General features: G+C 40.6%; 1 protein-coding gene across 3 annotated transcripts in view; it reads left to right on the forward strand.

Annotated features, from left to right (window-relative positions):
- PLEKHA8 (pleckstrin homology domain containing A8) overlaps positions 1-23572 on the forward strand; it is a 114539-nt gene that overhangs the window by 51677 nt on the left and 39290 nt on the right. For all 3 annotated transcript variants that reach the window (XM_023732364.1, XM_012555861.2, XM_023732365.1), the window contains exons 10-12: positions 4035-4093; positions 4931-5061; positions 5687-5757. In XM_023732364.1, the coding sequence (XP_023588132.1) occupies positions 4035-4093; positions 4931-5061; positions 5687-5757 (261 nt within the window). The remainder of the gene's footprint in view (positions 1-4034; positions 4094-4930; positions 5062-5686; positions 5758-23572) is intronic.

A 23572-nucleotide genomic window follows, 5' to 3' on the forward strand; every position in this document is an offset into this window, starting at 1 on the left:
AGACACAAGGAAAATATTAGCCCAAGAGACAGAAAGGGCCACATAAACCAGAGACTTCATCAGCCTGAGACCAGAAGAACTAGATGGTGCCTGACTACCACCAATGACTGCCCTGACAGGGAACATAACAAAGAGTCCCTGATGGAGCAGGAGGAAGGTGGAGTGCAGAACTCAAATTCTAGTAAAAAGACCAGACTTAATGGTATGATTGAGACTGGAGGGACCCTGGAAGATATGACCCCCGGAATCTCTGTTAGCCCAAAACTAAAACCATTCCTGAGGCCAGTTCTTCAGACAAAGATTAGACTAGGCTATGGGACGTAAAATGATACTCGTGAAGAGTGTGCTTCTTAGCTCAAGTAGATACATGAGACTGAATGGGCAGCTCCTATCTGGAGGTGAGATGAAAAGGCAGAGGAGGGGTCAGGAGCTGGTTGAATGGACACGGTAAATCCAGGGAGGAAAGGCGGAGTGTGCTGTCACAGTATAGGGAGAGCAACTTAGGGTCACATAACAATGTATGTATAAATTTTTGTATGAGAGACTAACTTGAATTGTAAACTTTCACTTAAAGCACAACAATAAATAAAAAATAAAAAAAGACATAGAACGTTCCCATCACCGCAGAAAGTTCCCTGTGCCAGTTGGTCCCCAGCCCACCACCCACCCAAAGGAAACCATTTTTATGATTTCTGTCACCATAAATTAGTTTTGCTTATTCTAAAAGCTACATAAATGGAATCATGTAGTATGTAGTCTTTTGTGTCTAGCTTTTCTCCCTCTGTTTTTTGAGATTCATCCTTGTATCGGTCATTAATTCCTTTTTATTGCTGAGTTGTATTTTATTGAATGACTGTACCACAGTTTGTTTACTCATTCTCCTATTAATGGACATTTGAATAGTACCCAGAGTTAGCTGAACTGCAAAGTCTGATAGCACAGTCCCTGAGACTGCTCTCACTTCTGATACCAACGGCAAATACGGGGGGTTCCCAAAACTCACCCTCAGGCTTAGTAATTCACTGGAAGAGCTCAAAGAACTCACTGAAAGCTGTTGTACTCACAGTTAACTGTTTATTATGAAGAAACAATACAGGTAAAAAACAAAACAAAAAAAGCCCAGAAAGGAAGAGATGCTTAGGACACAGTCTGGATGGGTTTCCAAATATGAAGCTTCCATTCTTCTCAGGACATGTTACTCTCCCCGCCCACCCCATCTGTGTGTAATAAATAGACACAGAGTTTTGCCAACTGGGGAAGCTTACTGAAACTTCAGTGTTTAGAGTTTTTATTGGGGCTTTATTACACGGAGATGGCACAGGACTGGACAGTGTTTCATTCTGTTATATATAACGTTACCGTGAGTCAGAGTCGACTAGATGGCATCTAACAACAACATATTATGTAGTTATGATTGATGATTGATTACCCATGTGGTCGAACTGAGCCCCAGCACCCTGGAACCCAGAGGTTGAGCTGATACCACATGGCCTGAGGAGCCCACCATGAGTCACCTTGTTAGCATAAACTATCAGGTTTGCACCATGAACAGAGACACTCCTGTCACTTAGGAATTCCAAAGGTTTAGAGGTTACCTTCCAAGAGCTGGGGACAAAGATCAGACCTCTGTATGGGCAGGACCAAATTCCTTACTATACAAGTAGTTTCTAATTTGGGGCTATTACAGATAAAGCTGCTATTTAGGGTCACTATGAGTCAGAATTGACTTGACTGCAACAAGATTTTGGTTTTTATGAACGTTTTTGTATCTGTGGACCTATGTTTTCACTTCTCTTGAGTAAATACTTAGGAGTGAAATTGCTGATTCATAGGGTAGATGTATGTTTAACTTTATAAGAAGCTACCGAAGATTTTTACAGAGTAGTTATGCAATTGTACCCTTTCACCAGCAACGTATGAATGTTCTAGTTGCTTCATATCTTCCCCAGCATTTAGTGGTGTCTGTCTCATTGTGGCTTTAATTTTCATTTAGCTGATGACTAATGATGTGTTGAGCACTTTTTCATGTGATTATTGGTCATTACCGTATCTTCCTTTATAAAGAGTGTGTTCAAATTTTTAACCTGTTTTTAAAAGTTGGTTGTTTGTCTTTTTATTATTGAGTTGTAAGAGTTCTGTACAAATTCTGAATAAAATTTCATTTTAGATATATGCATTGTGAATATTTTCTCCTAGACTGTGGCTTGCCTATTTCTTTTCTTATAGATGTGTTTTGAAGAGCACCAAAAAACCAAACCCGTTGCTGTCAAGTTGATTCCAACTCATAGCGACCCTAAAGGACAGAGTAGAACTACCCTATAGGGTTTCCAGGGAGGCAGGTGGAATCAAACTGTCGACCTTTCGGTTAGCAGCTGAGCTCATAGCTATTACACCACCAGGGCTCCAGAAGTTTTTAATTTTGATGAAGTTTAATATTCCAATTTATCTGTTTTCTTTCTTTTATAGTTAGTGCTTTCAGGGTCCTAAGAAATCTTTGCCTACCCAAGGTCATGAAGATCTTCTCCTGTGTTTTCCTAGAGACTCTAGATTTAAAGTCCCGCCTGTGATCCATCTGAGAATTAGTTTTAGCAGGTGGTGTGAGGTAGGGTGTTGAAGTTAATTTTTTTTTGTTTTTCTTATGATATCTGGCTGTTCAAGAACTATTTGTTGAAAAAACATTCTTTTCCCCTTGACATTTCTTTGGCAGCTTTGTTGAAAAGCAGTTAATTTTTTAAGTGTGGGTCTATTTCTGGACTTTCTCTTCTGTTCAGTGATCTGTTTGGCTTTCCCTATGCCAATACTATAGTGGCTTAATTACTGTACCTTTATAGTAGGGCTTGAAATCAGATAATATAAGGTCTTCCAATTTTGTTCTTATTTCTCAAGAATATTTTGGCAATTCTGAGTTCTTTGCATGTCCATATAAAATTTTAGCTTTTCAATTTCTATTGAAGAGCCTATTGGGATTTAATTAAGATGGCATTGAATATAAACCAGTTAGGGGAAAATTGGCATCTTAAACAACATTGAGTCTTCTGATTCATGAATATGCTATATCTCTTCATTTATTTAGGTTGTTTATTTTCTCTCAGCCATATTTTGTATAGTTTCTAGTGTGAAAGTCTTACATGTCTTTTCTTAGGAATAAACTTTAGACTTTTATGGGTTTTGATGCTGTTGTAAAAAGTATTTCATCTTTCAGTTATTCATTGATAGCATATAGATACAATTGATTTTTTTTTTAATCATGAGTTAACTTTATAAAATGCCATATCTGCATGTATTATGATGATCATATGTTTTTTCCTGTATTTTGGTAAAGTTGTGAGTTACATTGTTTGGTGGATTTAAGTCTACCATCTTGATACTTATTTTCTATTTTTCCCATCTGTTCTTTGTTCCTTTTTTTAAAACTCTTTTTATGATTTCTAGCAAACTAATTGAGTACTTTTTGAGCATTCTATTTTATTTCCTCTTTTGGCGTTTTAGCTACATATCTTTGTTCTTGCCTTTGTTTTATTTTTCTATTAGGTACATTAAAATAGGAAAGTAAAACACATAAAATTAATTTTAATGGTTTATTTTATTTAACCTAATATATCAAAAATGCTATCATTTCAACATGTAATCAATATAAAAGAATCATTAATGAGATATTTTGCATTCTTTTTTTGGTACTAAGTCTTTGAAATCTGGTGCATCTCAGTACACTTGCCATGCATCTCAGTATGCCCCAGCCACAGTGCAAGTGCTCAATAGCCAGAAGTCTGGTGGCTCCCATATTGGACAGTGTAGCCCGAAACATTACAATAAGTAAGCCACTTATGACCTCATTATAGTTACTCAGAGAGTATAATATAAAAAGATGATGACAATATCCTGGTAGCCTTTTAAGCTTATGTTTCAAAAATGATTTAGAAGCAAAAGTGAAAGTAATTGGGGAAAAGATCTGCTAAATTCATTGTTACTGTAAAAATTTTTTTCCAGTTGAAAAGAATTGTTTTTCCAAAGATATTTTCAATCCTTTTCTCTAGACAAACTGGGCCCTACAGTGTTTGCTCCTGTTAAAATGGATCTTGTTGGAAATATTAAGGTGAGTATACTGGTTTGTCTCTGTGGCAACTTATAAATAAAGGGGAAAAGTTTTTAAAACTTTTATGTTTGACAAGAATAAAGAGTGAAAAATGTATCAAAGCTCTTTAAGAGTGCAAACATCTTATCATATTTTGAATCTTTAATAAGGGAATTAGTAACTAAGCCCTTATTGTGTGCCAGGGGCAAACTCTTCCAAAGGTGGAATATTCATTTGAAACATGAGACCAGGGTTTCCTTTTCATGCCCCAGAGCATAAATCAGTGGGATTTTATTCTTATGTCAACACTGATGCAGTGCTTTTTAAGTTTAAATGATAATAAGTCACATTTTTCCAAAGAGTGTGGCTAGTGAAATAGCCATCCAGGGTTCAGGACCAGAGTTTGAGGTGCAGCTGTGGAACTATCAGCAACTCACCAATTCTGTCTGAGCCTGTTTCTTCCCCTGTTAAATGAGGGAGTTGCATACTAACTTCTGTTAAAGTTCATGTCCCATTTTAAAAGTGGATTCAACATTACCTTCTTGAGAATACAGTAGCCAGTGAAAATCTTTGTCTTTGTCTCACAGCTGTGAGAGAGGTTCTAAGGCAGAAAAAAAATAAAGAACAATGCTTTAAAACCTTAAGAGACTAACTTTATTTAATTCCTATTTAAACATCATAAGAACTCTCAAACAAAAACATATTACCTTGGAAACATAAGGAAAAAGGTAATAGGGAATTAATTTATTTTGGTTTCTTAGAGGCCTGTTTGCCAGCGTTATAAATCTCAGTACTGTACTGATTTTCTTGATAGCGTTACAGTGTTTAACTTCGATTCCTCCCCTGCTTTTCCTTCAGAAAGTAAATCAGAAGTATATAACCAACAAGGAAGAGTTTACCACCCTCCAGAAGATAGTGCTACATGAAGTGGAGGCGGATGTAGCCCAGATTAGAAATTCAGCCACAGAAGCCCTCTTGTGGCTGAAGAGGTGAGGCAGCTGGGGCAGGGCAGCAGCAGTTAAAATCCAGCTCAACTGAAATGACACCAGAAAAAAATGTTGTTGTACAGAGGAGACTACTTCTCAGTAAAGAGCTATCATTACATAGCCCTTCCTGGAAGGCCTGTTGAATATAGCACCAACTTTTATTTCCTTTGTGATGATGATTAATAGTATTAATCAATAGGCCTCTGTTAATAGTATATTTAAGGACCCTTAAAAGACAGTAAAGTCAACCAGTTTTTCTTTAACACAGTGGTTCTCAAACTTCAGTAGAGGGCTTGCTAAAAATTCATATTGCTGGGGGCCCCATCCCCGGATTTTCTTATTCGGCCTGAGAATTTGCATTTCTAGCAAGTCCCCAGGTGATGCCAAAGCTGCTGGTCCTGGAATCACACTTTGAAAAACACTGCTTTAAGTATATCAGATGGGATGAGGGAAAAGTCCTGAGTAAGCTAAAGGGAAATGACAAGAAGTTCAGAAAGGACTGCCCTGTGCTTGTTTACCGCTGTTTCCAAGGTATTGTTGAAATAGAGGCTGGTATCTACCATTTCTTTATACCCATTCAACATAAGTGAACTTTGAAAGCAATATTTCTTCCTCTTTTTTGTTTTAGAGGTCTCAAATTTTTGAAGGGATTTTTGACAGAAGTGAAAAATGGAGAAAAGGATATCCAGACAGCCCTGAGTAAGTGTTCATTAGATCTTGATTGATGAATTGAATAGGATATGTAATGAGACCCCTGCCAGACAAGACACAGTAGAGGGGAAGTTTCTGCTTTTCAGGATTTGATTTGGTTTCTTTTCTTATTACATTATTATTAATTGTTTGCTTTCTGTGTGCTTTGGTGAAAAAGAGCCCATGAGACAATGACCTGGTAATTTAAATCTAACTTATTCAAAATCAGAATATCTTTAAAAAAGAGCTAAATTAATGGAGAGCCATACCTATGCAGTCCTCCAAAATCAATACCCAAAGATAAACTTTTACCTAGTTTTGGAGACCATGAAAAGAGAAGGTGTGGGGAAGCTTGGGGATTGGCTTGGGAGTGAGATTAAGGTAGTCATCATGCGTACTCCTCAAATGCGCTACAATGCCCTATTTTATAGTGGTAGAGCTGAGACTGAGGTGCAGGCCTTGGTCAGAGGAAATTGTCCTCTCTCCAGTGTCTTAATGCAGTGATTCCAACATTGTTGCTGCTTAATAAACATTGGTGGGTGGGGGATGGATGGAAGCATTCTCACAGTGTTACTATCAGAGTGCGTGAACTCTCACCATTGGCCTACAGGAAATTCTTCCAGCATGAGCCTTGAGGAATGTGTTGGGGAATTCCATATTATTTTAAAGCCCTGGGTTATTATAATGTAGAGATGTACATGGTCAAGTTCTAAGTAGCCATGATTATAAACAGTGAAATGAATTAATTGGGTGTTTCTGTTGGGGAGGGGGAGCCAATATTTACTGCAGCATTTTGTCAGTGTCGGGAGTAGATTCTACTTCCTTCTGTTGGTCATCCCTCTGAGCCACAGGTCTTGAAGGATTCGACCCCCGCATGATTTCCCCGGGCCACCCTGTCTAGAAGTTTGCTAATGTGCCATAAAACAGTAATAGCTGACTTTTCCGGAGCACCTTATGAATAAGTTAGACAGCTTAATCCTCACATCCACAGGTTCGGGAACTGAAATTCTGACATTAAAATACTTGCTTAAGGACATCCAGGGTCTCATGCAGGGTCACTTCAGAGCCTCTGCCTCCAAGGTCCACACTCATTTCTCCCACAAAGCGTCTTCTCCACTGTGACTGGGCAAGCTGCCATTTTGGGTTCCTTGTATGTCCCTGAATTTCAAAGACAGTCTCAGTTATATTCTACCCTATGTGTCCTAATCTTAAGTACTAAAAATGTGTTCACCATATTTATTCATGCCCCCTAACCAGTATCTATCAAACTTTAGGGCTTTTAGAGTGGTTAGAATCATGGGCTTTGGAGTGACTGGGTTCCACCACGGAATAGCGTCATGCCCTTAGGCAAGCTACTTAACCTTTCTGTGCCTCAATTTCCTTATCTGTAAGATCGTTGTAAAGATTAAATAGGTTCACGCACATGAAAAAAATTAGAAAGTATTTGGTACATAATAAGTGCTCAACAGAGGTTAGCTTCTATTATCGTTTATATTTTATCATCATCATCATGACATATGAAGTTTGATGACCTGCCAGAATATGGGGCTTATTTGTCCCAGATGAAGCTCAGTTGCCAAACTAGAAACCTCTCTCCGGGCTAACTTCTTAGTATGGAAATTTCATCCTGGGAGGAAGACTTCTCCACCTGTAGGAAATGCAGAAATATGGACTTCAGCACTGTGTGCCTGGTGGACTCCACATGTCATATAATGCTATTGCTTTATTATGGCTGTCTGTGTAATGGGAGGAAAAGAATGCTAATTCTGTTTCCTTACAGCTGAAGCTGAGAGGAAATAGAACCCAGATACTTACAAGACACTAACAAGTGAAAAAAGCACCTTGATCCCAGGAGGTGGAGAAGAAATTGAGGAAATACCCTTTCTGCCCTCCCCACCCACATCCGTATTCTGCCCCTTTTTCTCTTCTACCCAACCCATTGACATCAAGTTGATTCCAACTCATAGTAGCCCTATAGGATAGAGTAGAACTGTCCCATTGGGTTTCCAAGGCTGAAATTTTTATGGAAGCAGACTCCCACATCTATCTCCTGTGGAGTGGCTGGTAGGTTCAAACCGATGACTTTTCAATAAATAGCCAAGCACTTTAACCACTGAATGTAGGCTACACCCCTGAGGAAACTGATGGGCTTTCAACTGATTGGCTGCTCACATCAGATCACAAGATGTAGGATGACTAATAGTATCTGACAAACCACTGAGAATCATGGCCTAACCAAGTTGACACACAACCATCACAGTCCACCTCTTTTCAACTTAGCACCTGTATACATCTCCTTAAACCATACATAATCTTTAAATATAGACAATTATAAATTCACACTGCACCTAACATGATACAACTAACACATGTATAGTCGAAAACTCACTAGCCCCGTTTACATTTTATACTTTCTAATAAATAATGGAATAAGGAAGAGAAAAAAACAAAGATATTTGCCACACACACACACACACACACACACGCACACACACACGCACACATAAAGGTATAACAAAACAAGGAAGAAATACTAAAAACAATTACAGTCCTCATTTCTACAGTGGTCTTGTGGTCATAGCTGGTATTTAGAACTCCCTCTTTCCACCATCCATTGCGTATTCCCTTTGCCCTCAGCAAGCACCTCAGCTGGTCATGGTTTTTTGCCTGGTGAGGTGATCTAAACCTTCATTCCTGAAGGGTCGGGGCCATTAGTAGTCATGTAGGGATTGCATTGCAGTTTTCCATTGACTTTAATCGCAGGACGTGGTAGTACTAAGAGACGTCCTAAGGTATCTCCTGCATTCCAGACATACTCTTCTTTACATTCCATTATGTAATATCAATCTGATTTCCCCTTGGTAATCAGGATCAATCACACCAGCCAATACAGTAACTCCTTTCTTTGCTTATTGATCCAGAGGCATAAGGAGCCCAAAGTGGCCAGGAGGCATTCTTAACTTCCATTTCAATGGAATCAGTTTTGTGTCTCTTGGTGGGAATATTCCTCCCTTTGGAACTAAGACTTCTAGACCCGTAGAGCATAGGGCTGTGGGGACATGAAGCAAAAATTTTGCAAGGGGGTCACTAGGGGTAGTAGTGAGTGGTGCCACTCATATTTCCACCCTTTGATTCCTGGACCTGTGAATCCTGGCTATAGGAAAAACAGCACTGTATATTGGACATTGGTTTAGAGCATATACAGCCTTCTAGAGAACATTGACCCAATCCTGCAAGGCATTGCTACCTAGCTGGTGTCATAATTGTGTCTTTAGAAGGCCATTCTATCGTTCTGTCAAACCAGCTGCTTCAGGATGATGGGGAACATGGTAAGACCAATGAATTCCATGAGCATGGGCCCATTGCCTCACTTGATTTGCTGTGAAGTAGGTCCCTTGATTTGAGGCAATGCTGTGTGGGATATCATGACAGTGGATAAAGTGTGCTGTAAGTCCGTGGATGGTAGTTTTGGCAGAAGCCTTGCATGCATGGAGGGCAGATCAGTATTCAGAGTAAGTACCTATCCCAGTGCAAACAAAACACTGCCATTTCCATGATGGAGGGAGTCTAATGTAATCAACCTGGCACCAGGTTGCAGGCTGATCACCTCAAGGAAGGGTGCCATATCAGGGACTCAGTGTTGGTCTCTGCTGCTGGCAGATGGAGCACTCAGCAGTGGCTGTAGCCAGGTTGGCCTTGATGATTGGAAGTCCATGTTGCTGAGCCCATGCATAACCTCCATTCCTGCCACCATAGCCACTTTCGTCATGAGTCCACTTGACAATGACAGGAGTAGCTGGGGAAAAAGGATGACTGGTTTCTACAGAACATATCATCCTATCCACTTGATTGTTAAAATCCTGCTCTGCCAAGGTCACCCTTTGGTAAGCATTCACATGAAACACAAATATCTTCACTTCTCTGGCCCATTCAGAGAGGTGTGTCTACATACCTATTCCCCATACCTCCTTGTCATCAATTTTCCAATCACATTTCTTCCAAGTCCCTGAGCATCCAGCAAAACCATTAGCCACAGCCTATGAATCAGTATACAATTACATATCTGGCCATTTATCCTTCCAAGCAAAGTGAACAACCAGGTGCATTGCTCAAAGTTTTGCCCATTGGGAGGATTTCCCTTCATCACTGTCCTTCACAGAGGTCCCAGAAAGGGGCTGTAGTGCTGCTCATGTCCACTTTCAACTGGTGCCTGCGTATTGTGCAGCACCATCTATAAACCAGGCACCGGTTTTCTCTTCCTCCGTCAACTGATCATAAGGAATTCTCCATGAGGCCATACGTACAGACTGGGAGAGGGCAGGTAATGTGACAGGAGTGGAGACCATGGACATTTGGGTACTTCCTCATGTAACTTGTGCCTTCAGGTTCTGCTCGGGCCCAATCTAGTATATACCACTTCCATTTAATGATGGAGTGCTGCTGTGCATGTCCAGCTCTATGACTCTGTGGGTCAGACAACCCCCAGTTCATGATGGGCAGCTCAGGCTGCATGGTGACTTGGTGTCCCATGGTTAAGCATTCAGTCTCTGCTAGGGCCCAGTTATAAGCCAGAAGCTGTCTCTCGAAAGAAGAGTAGTTATCTTATGAGGATGGCAGAGCTTTGCTCCAAAATCCTATGAGTCTGCACTGTGATTCACCAACAGGGGCCTGCCAAAGGCTCCAAACAGCATCTCTATCTGCCACTGACACTTGAAGCACCATTGGATTAGCCAGATCATATGGCCCAAATAGCAGAGTGGCTTGCACAGCGGCCTGAACCTGTTACAGAGCCTTCTCTTGGGCCCCATTCAAAACTAGCAGTTTATCAAGTCACATGATAAATAGGCCAGAGTAGCACACCCAAATGAGGGATATATTGCCTCCAAAATCCAGAGAGGCCCACCAAGTGTTGTGCCTCCTTTTTTAGTTGTGGGAGGGGCCAGATGGAATAACTTATTCTTCACTTTAGGAGGAATATCTTGACATGCCCCATGCCACTGGACCTCTAGAAATTTCACTGAGGTGTAAGGTACCTGGATTTTTGTGGAGCTAGTTTTCCACCCTCTAGCACACAAGTGTCTTACCAATAAGTCTAGAGTCATTGATACTTCTTTCTTAACTAGGTCCAGTCAGCATACTGTGATCAGTGTAATGGACCAGTGTGACATCTTGTGAAAGGGAAAGGCAATCAAGGTCTTGCGGACTAAATTATGACATAGGGCTGGAGAGTTGATATACCTCTGAGGTAGAATAGTGAAGATGTATTGCTGGCCTTGCCAACTGAAGGCAAACTGCTGCTGGTGGCCCTTTGAAATCGGTATGGAGAAAAAGGCGTTAGCCAGATCTATAGCTGCATACCAGCTACCAGAAGATGTATTAATTTACTCAGGCAGTAAAACCACATCCGGAATAGCAGCTTCGAGTCACCATTGGTTGTTTATGATAATCCACTGTCATTCTTCAAGATGCATCTGTTTTTCACATAGGCCAATAGGCGAGTTGAATGCTGATGTGGTGGGAATCACCACCCCTGCATCCTTCAAGTCCCTGATGGTGGCAGTAATCTCTGCAATCCCTCCAGCAATGCATTAGTGCTGTTGGTTTACTATTTTCCTAGGTAGGGGCAGTTCTGATGGCTTCCACCTGGCCTTTCCTACCATAATAGCCCTTAGTTCACATGTCAGGGATTCAGTTGGTGTTGTAATTCAGCCACTCTCACGAGTTTGGTTTTCGGCAATATCGGTTCTGTTACTACAAGAAACAAGGCTTTCTTTCAGAGCATGAATGGCTACTTTAAGGTCTTTCATGCAGTGCTTCAGCTGTGATTCTGAACTCATCTCTTTATTTTACCACTTTATCTAGTGAAAGCAAGACCAACCAACCAGCCTCCCTATTCTTCTCACTCTGACAGAATTGTAGAAAAGTGTCAAATATGCAATCACCTAGGGCCTTGTTCCTCAAAAATATTTAACCCATTGGTGGTGGATATTTTGTGTCTTTCTATTGCCATGGATTAGCAGTGCCCTCTTTATTACTGGAAGCAGGGTCATCAGCACCTTTCAGACTAGCCAGACTTGAGAACCAATTCAGAAAACTCATCCTTACGATTTTGTTCCTCCAGCACGACTCTCAGTACCAGATGTCTTAGGGTGGATCTGTAGAGTAGCAAAAGCAGTAAAGGTTATGTATATATAAATATATACATATACATGTAGAGATTTATCTCAAGAAATGGTTCACACAGTTGTGGAGGTTGGCAAATCCATGAGTCGTGTCAGGCTGGAGGCTTCTCCTAACTCACAGCATTACAGGGGCTGATGAACCCAAAATTGGCAGGTCAGGTGGGAGGCTGCTGGCTCATGGGGTTTCGGGAGCTGGCAAATCCCAAGATCTACAGGTAGGCTGCTGGCTCACATCCCAAGACCCAGAGGTCAGAGGATGATGACTTGGATGCAGGATCCAGACAGCTTTGCCAGAACATCTGTATATATTGGATGCAGGCCACAGCCCCAAGGAAACTGATTGGCTTTCAACTGATTGGCTTTTCAACTGCTTGGCTGCCCACATCAGATAGCAGAATGGAGGATGAGTACATAATATCTGCCAAACCACTGAGAATCATGGCCTAGCCACGTTAATCATCAGAGGTATCAAAATCTATATCAGTGGTTCTCAAGTGGTCCAAGACATGCAGACTATCAGGCCCCACCCCAAAGCCTGCTGAAGCAGAAATTCCAAGGTTGGCGCCCAGCAGCCTGTGTTTTAATGAGTCATCCAGGTGATCTTAATTGACGCTAAAGATTGAGAGCCAGTCATCTAGAAGAGGGTATTGAAGCTCTGCTGTCCCTACGCCACATGTTGATTGTTTGGGAAATTTTACTACATTCGAACAACTGTTAAGTAAGCAGGAGCAAAAATGGTGAAATTAGCATCAACTTCTTCCAAGACAGATTTGTTCTTCCTTTCCGCAGTCCGTGGTATATTCAGTATTCTTCGCCAACACTGTAATTCAAAGGCGTCAGTTCTTCTTCGGTCTTCCTTATTCATCGTCCAGCTTTCACATGCATATGAGGTGATTGAAAACACCGTGGCTTGGGTCAGGCGCACCTTAGTCCTCAAAGTGACATCTTTGCTTTTTAACACTTCAGAGAGGTCTTTTGCAGCAGATTTTCCTAGTGCAATACATCATTTGATTTCTTGACTGCTGCTTCCATGGGCATTGATTACGGATTCCAAGTAAAATGAAATCCTTGACAACTTCAGTGTTTTCTCCATTTATCATGATGTTGCTTATTGGTCCCAGTTGTGAGGATTTTTGTTTTCCTTATGTTGAGGTGTAATCCATACTGAATGCTGTGGTCTTCGATCTCCATCAGTAAGTGCTTTAAGTCCTCTTCACTTTCAGCAAGCAAAGTTGTGTCATCTGCATAATGCAAGTTGTTAATGAGTTCCTTCAGTCCTGATTCTGAGTTCTTCATATAGTCCTGCTTCTTGGATTATTTGCTCAGCATACAGATTGAATAAGTATGGTGAAAGGATACAACTTTGACATACACCTTTCCTGATTTTAAACTATGCAGTATCCCCTTGTTCTGTTTGTACGACTGCCTGTTGGCCTATGTACAGGTTCCTCATGAGCACAGTTAAGTGTTCTAGAATTCCCATTCTTCATAGTGTTATCCATAATTTGCTCTGATCTACACAGTTGAATGCCTTTGCATAGTCAATAAAACACAGGTAAACATCTTTCTGGTATTCTCTGCTTTCAGCCAGGATCCATCTGACATCACTAATGATATCCTTCGTTCCAGGTCCTCTTCTGAATCTAGTTTGAATTTCTGGCAATTCCCTGTCGATGTACTGCTGCAACCACTTTGAATGGTCTACAAAATTTTACCTGCCTGTGATATTAATGATATTGTTTGGTAATTTCCACATTCTGTTGGATTGCTTTTCATCAGAATAGGCGTAAATATGGATCTCTTCCAGTCAGTTGGCCAGATAGGTGTCATCTAAATTTCTTGTCATAGATGAGATAAATTAAGGATAAACTTTGGATGGCACACCCAAATTTGAAAACACTGCTTAGGAAAGGTTTAAGGTAGAAGTTCATAAAATTTGTATAGTCTTAGTGGCCTTGCAGATGGGAGATGGTATGTAAAAATTCCAAATGATGCAGTAGAAGCCTTCATATCTATTAATTCTTTGGTAAAAGCATCTATAGTCATTATTTTGCTGGCGTTCTGTGACCCAGAACAGTTTCCAGCATCTGGAAGGAGACCTTAGGCTTTATACTGCATTATACTTAAACCATTACTTTTATTCCCCATAATGATGATCAGATTAGAACATTTTGGGGGGGGGGGGTCTCTTGCCAAGAGCTGCTTTGTACCCACAGTGTCCTATGACATTCTCTAGAGGTCATTCGAAGGAAAATGGTGGCTCCATAAGGCCAGTATGCTTAATGATCCGCCCTAGAGATGAGTCTCTCCATTCATAGATGTCCTGTCAGAAGAGCTTTTAGAAAACATCTGTGTAAGAGGAAGAGAGAAGAGTTGCTCTGGCATTTCACGCACCATTATATTAAATGTTACATGCTCTGCAGTGTTTCCTCAGCAGGGGAGTATATTGCCTCATCCCTCACCTCAGAATGATTCCGTAAATGTCAGGTAAACATTAACCCAGCAAAGATTCCTGGCACAGGATAGAAAAAATAAAAAAGGATGTTCTGTCATGTATTTAATATGAAAGATTTTCACAGACAGGAGAGCTATGTGAGAGGAATAAAGCCAGAACTCATAACCACAAATTTAGCATCAAATTATAACTTGACTCATTTATTCCAAAAATACTATGGAACATGAATCAAGCCCTGCTCTCTCCAGAGCCACTCAAAGTGTGTGCCTCTAATGGCAGGGTTGGCTTACAGTACAAGTTTTAGTCTGGATGGTGCCTGAAGGTAACAGAAGTTATCTCTGCGCACTTGTTTCAGCTCGTTCACTGCTGATTCCTGTGGCTTTTCTACATACGGTTTCTTTTGCCTGAAGCATAGTCAATGTAAAGAATTCAGAGGGTAGTTTCCTAGTAGCTCAGTTTTTTATTATAAATATTTTAGACACTCAACAGATAACTACCATGTGGCCAAATATATGTAAATATGTTCAGTACAGTTGAAGTACCCCATGTACCACTCCTTAATCTCATTATCCTCTTTGTTTTCCAGATAAAATCATCGTCCCGAATTTGCTGTTTATCGCTATATAATGCATGTTTTTATACTTTTATTATATACTTACTCATAAATAATACCTAGCATTGTATTGCATATATTAAATTCATATAAAAACCAAACCAAGCCCGTTGAGTAGAACTGCTTCATAGGATTTTCTTGGCTGTGATCTTTACAGAAGCAGATCACCAGACCTTTCTTATGTGGTGCTGTTGGGTGGCTTCAAACTGCAACCCTTTAGGTTAATAGTTGAGCACAAACCTTGCACAACCCAAAACCAAAAAAAAAAAAAAAACCAAACCTGTTGCCATTGAGTCCTTTTCAACTCATAGCAATGCTATAGGACAGAGTAGAATTGCTCCATAGGGTTTCCAAGGAGCAGCTGGTGGATTCAAACTGCCAGCCTTTTGGTTAGCAGCCTGAGCTCTTAACCACTGCGCAGGGACCTTGAACTCATGTAGATGGTGTCACATTGTACATGTTCTTCCTTTTTCACTCAGTATTGTATTGTTTTTCAGGTTTATCCAATGTTGCTGCTCCTAGTTCTAGCTCATTCATTTCCCCTGCTGTTTAACATGCTATTGTATGGATTGTTGTTGTTAGGTGCGATGGAGTCAGTTCCAACTCAGAGCGAACCTATGTACAACAGAATGAAACGCTGCCCAGTCCTGCACCATCCTCAAAATCCTTACTATGTTTGAGCCCATTGTTACAGCCTGTCTGTCAGTCCATCTAGTTGAGGGTCTTCCACTTTTTTGCTGACTCTCTGCCAAGCATGATGTCCTCCAGGGACTGGTTCTTCCTGATAACACGTTCAAAATATGTGAGATGAAGTCTTTCCATCCTCGCTTCTAAGGAACATTCTGGCTGTACTTCTTCCAAGACAGATTTATTCATTCTTCTGGCATTCCATGGTATATTCAGTATTCTTCGCCAACACCGTAATTCATATACATCAATTCTTCTTTGGTCTTCCTTATTCATTTTCCAGCTTTCACGTGCATATGAGGTGATTGAAAATATCATGGCTTGATGCAACACCGTTCACAATAGCAAAAAGATGGAAACAACCTAGGTGCCTACCAGTGAATGAATGGATAAACAAATTCTGGTACCTACACACAATGGAATACTACTCAACGATAAAGAACAATGATGAATCTGCAAAACATCTCACAACATGGATGAATCTGGAGGGCATTTTCCTGAGTGAAATTAGTTGCAAAAGGACAAATATTGTATAAGACCACTATTATAAGAACTCAAGAAAAGGTTTAAACACAGAAGAAAACATGCTTTGATGGTTATGTGGATGGGGTGGGAGGGAGAGGGGAGTTCACTAACTAGGTAGTAGACAAGAATCATCCTAGGTGAAGGGAAGGACAACTGGAATAAACCAAAAGCTAAGAAATTTCCTGAATACAACCAAACACTTTGAGGGACAGAGTAGCAGGGGCTGGGGCCTGGGGACCATGGTTTCGGGGGACATCTGGGTCAGTTGGCATAAAAAAGTTTATTAAGAAAATGTTCTACATCCCGCTTTGGTGAGTGGCGTCTTGGGTCTTAAAAGCTTGCGAGCAGCCATCTAAGATGCGTCAATTGGTCACAACCCACTTGGAGCAAAGGAGAATGAAGAACACCAAAGACGTAAGGAAAATATTAGTCCAAGAGACAAAAAGGGCCACATAAACCAGAGACTCCATCAGCCTGAGACCAAAAGAACTAGATGGTGCCCGGCTACCACCAATGACCGCCCTGACAGGGAACACAACAGAGAGTCCCTGACGGAGCAGGAGAAGAGCATGGAGCAGAACTCAAATTCACATAAAAAGACCAGACTTAATGGTCTGACTGATACTGAGGAACCCCTGAGGCCATGGCCCCCAGATGCTCTGTAAACCCAGAACTAAGACCATTCCCAAAGCCCACTTTTCAGACAAAGATTAGACTGAACTATAAAACATAAAATAATACTCGTGAAGAGTGTGCATGTTAGTTCAAGCAGTTAGACAAAAGCAAATGGGCAGCTGCTATCTGGAGGCAGGATGAGAAGGCAGGAAGGGACAGGAACTGGTTGGATGGACATGGGAAACTGAGGGTGGAAAGGGGGAGTGTGCTATCACATTATAGGGATTGCAGCTAGTGTAACAATAAGTGTATAAATTTTTATATGAGAAATTAACTTGAGCTGTAAACTTTCACCTGAAGCACATTTTAAAAAAAAAGAAGAAAGTATCATGGCTTGGGTCAGGCGTACTTTTATTCCTCAAAGTGACATCTTTGTTTTTGTAGCAGATTTGCCCAGTGCAATACATCATTTGATTTCTTGACTGTTGCTTCCATGGGTGTTGATTGTAGATTCCAAGTAAAATGAAATCCTTGACGACTTCAATCTTTTCTCTGTTTATCATGATATTGCTTGTTGGTCCAGTTTTGAGGACTTCTGTTTTCTTTTTGTTGAGGTGTAATCCATACTGAAGGCTGTGGTCTTTGATCTTCATTGTCAAGTACTTCAAGCCCTCTTCACTTGCAGCAAGCAAGGTTGTGTCATCTGCATAACGCAGGTTGTTAATGAGTCTTCCTTCAATCCTGACGCTGAGTTCTCTTCATATTGTCCAGCTTCTCGGATTATTTGCTTAGCATACACGTTGAATAAGCGTGGTGTAAGGATACAACCCTAGTGTACAACTTTTCTTGACTTTAAACCACACAGTGTTCCCTTGTTCTGTTCGGACACTTGCCTCTTGGTCTAATTACAGGTTCCTCATCAGCACAATTAAGTGTTCTGGAATTCCCATTCTTTGCAGTGTTATCCCTAATTTGTTATGATCCACACAGTTGAATGCCTTTGCATAGTCAATAAAACCCAGGTAAAAGTCTTTCTGGTATTCTCTGCTTTGAGCCAAGATCCATCTGACATCAGTAATGATATCACTCATTCCACGTCCTCTTCAGAGTCCAGCTTGAATTTCTGACAGTTCCCTGTTGATGTAGTACTGCAACTGTTTTTGAATGATCTTCAGCAAAATTTTACTTGCATGTGATATTAATGATACTGTTCCATAATTTCTGCATTCTGTTGGATCATCTTTCTTTGGAATGGGCACAAACATGGATCTCTTCCAGTCTGTTGGCCAGGTAGCTGTCTTCCAAATTTCTTGGCATAGACAAGTGAGCTGTTTCAGCATTGCATCTGTTTGTTGAAACAGCTCAACTGATATTCCATCAATTCCTGGAGACTTGTTTTTCGCCAGTGCTTTCAGTTCAGCTTGGACTTCTTTCTTCAGTACCATCAGTTCTTGATCATATGTTATCTCCTGAAATGGGTGAACATCGACCACTTCTTTTTGGTACTTGACTCGGTGTATTCCCTACATCTTCTTTTAATGCTTCCTACATTGTTCAATATTTTGCTCATAGAATCTTTCAATATTGCAACTTGAGGCTTGAGTTTTTTTCCGTAGTTCTTTTGACTTGAGAAATGCCAAGTGGTTCTTCCCTTTTGGTTTTCTAACTCCACGTCTTTGCATATTTCATTATAATACTTTACTTTGTCTTTTCGAGCAGCGCTTTGAAATCTTCTGTTCAGCTCTTTTACTTCATCATTTCTTTCATTCCCTTCAGCTACTCTACGTTGAAGAGCAAATTTCAGCATCTCTTCTGACATCCATTTTGGTCTTTTCTTTCTTTCTTGTATTTTTAATGACCTTTTGCTTTCTTCATATATGATGTCCTTGATGTCATCCCACAAGTCATCTGGTCTTCGATCATTAGTGTTCAAATCTGTTCCTGACACAGTCTCTAAATTCAGGTGAGATACACCTAATATCGTACTTTGGCTCTCCTGGACTTGTTCTGATTTTCCTCAGCTTCAGATTGCGTATGAGCAGTTGATGGTCTGTTCCACAGTTGGTCCCTGGCCTTCTTCTGACTGATGATATTGAACTTCTCCATCACCTGTTTCCACAGATGTAGTCAGTTTGATTCCTGTGTATTCCATCCTGCGAGGTCCATGTGTACTCGCCGTTTATGTTGTTGATGCAATGAGTAAGTCATCGGTCTTGCAAAATTCTGTCATGTGATCTCTGGCATCGTTTCTGTCACCAAGGCCATATTTTCTAACTACTGGTCCTTCTTTGTTTCCTACTTTTGTACTCCAATCACCAGTAATTATCAATGTATCTTAATTGCATGTTTGATCAGTTTCAGGCTTTAGAAGTTGACAAAAATCTTCAATTTCTTCAGTTTTGGCACTGGTGGTTAGTGCATAAATTTGAATAATAGTCATACTACCTGGTCTTTCTAGCAGGTATATGGATATTATCCTATCACTGACAGTGTTGTACTTCAGGATAGATCTTGAAATGTTCTTTTGACAATGAATGTGATACCGTTCCTCTTCAATTTGTCATTCCAGGCATAGTAGACCATACCATTATCCAATTCAAAATGTCCAACACCAGACCATTTCACTTCACAAATGCCTGGGATATCTATCTTTAAGCATTCCATTTCATTTTTGACAATTTCTAATTTTCCTGGATTCATACTTCGTACATTCCACATTCCAATTATTAATGGATGTTTGCAACTGTTTTTCTTCTCATTTTGAGCTGTACCGTATCCGCAAATGAAGCTCCCTTAAGCTTTACTCCATCCACCTCATCAATGTCAACTCTACTTTGAGGAAGCAGCTCTTTCCCAGTCATATTTTGAGTGCCTTCCAACCTGAGGGGTTCATCTTCTGGCACTGTATCAGACAAGTTCTGCTACTATTCGTAAGATTTTCTCTGGCCAATTTTTTTAGTAGATATTTTTTAGAAGCTAATATGCTGTTGATGGACACCTAAGTTGATTCCAGATTTTTCACTATTACGAACATGTGTACAGTGTACATGGTCCTTTTACACAATTTTTCTATGATATAGAAAACAGTAATATCTGAACCATATACCTGTAATTCATTGGGACTCACTAATTGGGCAACTGTACCGCAGCAGTGGTTTTTAAACTCTAGCCTGTATCAGATTACCTGGAAGGCTTCTTAAAACATAGATCACTCAGTAGGTTTGAGATGGGATCCAATAATTTGCACTTCTAACAAGTTCCCAGGTGATACTGAGACTGCTGGTCTGGGGACCACACTTTTAGAACCACTGCTCTAGTATATAATAGAATTGGAATGGCTAAGTCACATAAGAGCTTTGGTGGTACAACGGTTAAGCACTAGGCTGCTAACCCAAAGGCTGGTGATTTGAACTCACCCAACAGTCCTGCGGGACAAAGACCTGGTGATCTGCTTCTGTAAAGATTACTGCCTAGAAAACCCAACAGGGCAGTTTTACTGTGTCACACAGGGTTGCTGTGAGTCAAAAATCAACCTGACAGCACGCAACAAGTCACATTACTAGTTATTGGCATACCTTGTTTTATTGCACTTTACCTTATTGTGCTTTGCAAATACTGTGTTTTTTACAAATTGAAGGTTCGTGGCAACCCTCCACTGAGCAAGTCTGTTGGTGCCATTTTTCTAACAACATGTGCTCACTTCATGTCTTGGTGTCACATTTTGGTAATTCTTGTAATATTTCAAACTTTTTCATTATTATTATATTTGTTATGGTGATCTGTGGTCAGTGATCTTTGATGTTACGATTGTAATTGTTTTGGGGCACCATGAACACACCCATATGAGACAGTGAACTTCGTTGATAAATGTTGTGTCTGTTCTGACTGCTCCACCGACCTGCCCTTCCCCGTCTCTCTCCCTCGGAGGCCTCGATATTCCCTGAGACATGACAATAGTGAAACTAGGCTAATTAATAACCATACAATGGCCTCTAAGTGTTCAAGTGAAAGGAAGAGCGTTCACTTGTCTCTCACTTTAAATCAAAAGCTAGAAATGGTTAAGCTTAGTGAAGAAAGCGTGCCCAAAGCTCAGATAGGCCAAAAGCTAGGCTTCTTGCGCCAAACAGCCAAGTGGTGAATGCAAAGAAAAAGTTATTGAAGGAAATTAAAAGTGCTACTCCAGTGAACACACAAGTGATAAGAAAGTGAAACAGCCTTATTGCTGATATGGAGAACGTTTTAGTGGTCTGGATAGAACATCAAACCAGCCACAACATTCCCTTAAGCCACACCCTAATCAAGAGCAAGGCCCTAACTCTCTTCAGTTCTGTGAAGGCTGAGAGGGGTGAGGAAGCTGCAGAAGAAAAGTTGGAAGCTAGCAGAGGTTGTTTCATGAGGTTTAAGGAAAGAACCTGTTACCATGACATAAAAGTGCAAGGTGAAGCAGTAAGTTCTGATTGTAGAAGCTGCAGCAAGTTATCCAGAAGATCTAGCTAAGATAATTGATGAAAGTGGCTACACTAAGCAACAGATTTTCAATGTAGATAAAACAGCCTTATATTGGACAAAGATGCCATCTAGGACTTCCATAGCTAGAGAGAAGTCAGTGCCTGGGTTCAGACCTTCAAAGGACATGCTGACTCTTGTTGCGGGCTAATGCAGCTGGTGACTTTAAGTTGAAGCCAATGTTCATTTACCATCCGAAAATCCTAGAGCCCTTAAGAATTATGCTAAATCTACTCTGCCTCCACTCTATAAATGCAACAACAAAGCCTGGATGACAACACATCTGTTTACAACATGGTTTACTGAATATTTTAAGCCCACTATTGAGAAGACCTACTGCTTAGGAGAAAAAAGGATTCCTTTCAAAATATTAATGCTCATTGACAATATACCTGGTCACCCCAGAGCTCTGATGGAGATGTACAAGGAGATTAATGTTGTTTTCACGCCTGCTAACACAACATCCATTCTGCAGCCCATGGATCAAGGAGTAATTTCAACTTTCAAGTCTTATTATTGAAGAAATACATTTTGTAAGGCTATAGTTGTCATAGATAGTGATTTCTCTGATGGATCTGGGCAAAGTAAATTGAAAACCTTTTGGAAAGAATTCACCATTCTAGATGCCATTAAGAACATTCATGATGCATGGAGGAGGTCAAAATATAAACATTAACAGGAGTTTGGAAGAAGTTGATTCCAACCCTCATGGATGTCTTTGAGGGGCTCAAGTCTTCAGTGGAGGAAGTAACTGCAGATGTGGTAGAAACAGCAAGAGAACTAAAATTAGTACTGGAGCCTGAAGATGTGACTGAATTGCTGCAATCTCATGGTAAAACTTTAATGGATAAGGAGTTGCTTCTTATAGGTAAGCAAAGAAATTGGTTTCTTGAGATGGCATCTACTCTTGGTGAAGATGCTGTGAACATTGTTGAAATGACAATGAAAGGTTTAGAATATTACATAAACTTGGTTGATAAAGCAGCAGCAGGGTTTGAGAGGATTGATTCCAATTTTGAAAGAAGTCTACTATGGGTAAAATGCTGTCGCACAGTGTCGCATGCTACAGAGAAATCTTTTGTGAAAGAAGGAGTCACTCAATGCAGCAAACTTCATTGTTGTCTTATTTTAAGAAATTGCCACAGCCACAACAACCTTCAGCAACCACTGCCCTGATTAGTCAGCAGCCAGCAAGACCCTCCACCGAAAAAGATTATGACACTCTGAAGGCTCAGATGATGGCTAGCATTTTTTAGCAATAATATATATATATATATATTTATATATATATATATATTCTTTATTGTGCTTTAAGTGAAGGTTTACAGTTCAAGTCACTTTCTCATACAAAAATTTATACACACATTGCTATGTGACCCTAGCTCCTCTCCCTATAATGTGACAGCACAATCCTCCTTTCCATCCCAGATTTACCGTGTCCATTCAACCAGCTCTTGTCCCTTTTTGCCTTCTCATCTCGCCTCTGGACAGTAGCTGCCCATTTAGTGTAATGTATCTACTTGAGCTAAGAAGCACTCTCTTCACAAGTATCATTTTTATGTCCCATAGTCCAGTCTAATCTGTCTGAAGAGTTGGCTTTGGGAATGGTTTCAGTTCTGGAGTAGCGGAGAGTCCGGGGGCCATGTCTTCCCGGATCCCTCCTGTCTCAGTACATTAAGTCTGGTCTTTTTACATGAATTTGTGTTCTGCTGCACACTTTTCTCCTGCTCCATCAGGGACTCTGTTGTGTTCCCTGTCAGGGCGGTCATTGGCGGTAGCCGGGCACCATCTAGTTCTTCTGGTCTCAGGCTGATGGAGTCTTTGGTTTATGTGGCCCTTTCTGTCTCTTGGCCCAATATTTTCCTTGTGTCTTTGGTGTTCTTCATTCTTCTTTGCTCCAAGTGGGTTGGGACCAATTGATTTATCTCAGATGGCTGCTCGCTAGCTTTTAAGACCCCAGACGCCACTCACCAAAGTGGGATGTACAACATTGTCTTAATAAACTTTGTTATGCCAACTGACCTACATGTCCCTCGAAACCGTGGTCCCCAGACTCCAGCCCCTGCTACTCTGTCCCTCAAAGTGTTTGGTTGTATTCAGGAAACTTTTTAGCTTTTGGTTTATTCCAGTTGTGCTGACTTCCCCTGTATTGTGTGTTGTCCTTCTCTTCACCTAAGATAATTCTTTTCTACTGTCTAGTTAGTGGTTGGCAGTTCGAATCTACCAGGCGCTCCTTGGAAA

The sequence above is a fragment of the Trichechus manatus genome, unplaced genomic scaffold, assembly GCF_000243295.1.
Source record: "Trichechus manatus latirostris isolate Lorelei unplaced genomic scaffold, TriManLat1.0 scaffold00050, whole genome shotgun sequence".
Taxonomy (NCBI): domain Eukaryota; kingdom Metazoa; phylum Chordata; class Mammalia; order Sirenia; family Trichechidae; genus Trichechus; species Trichechus manatus.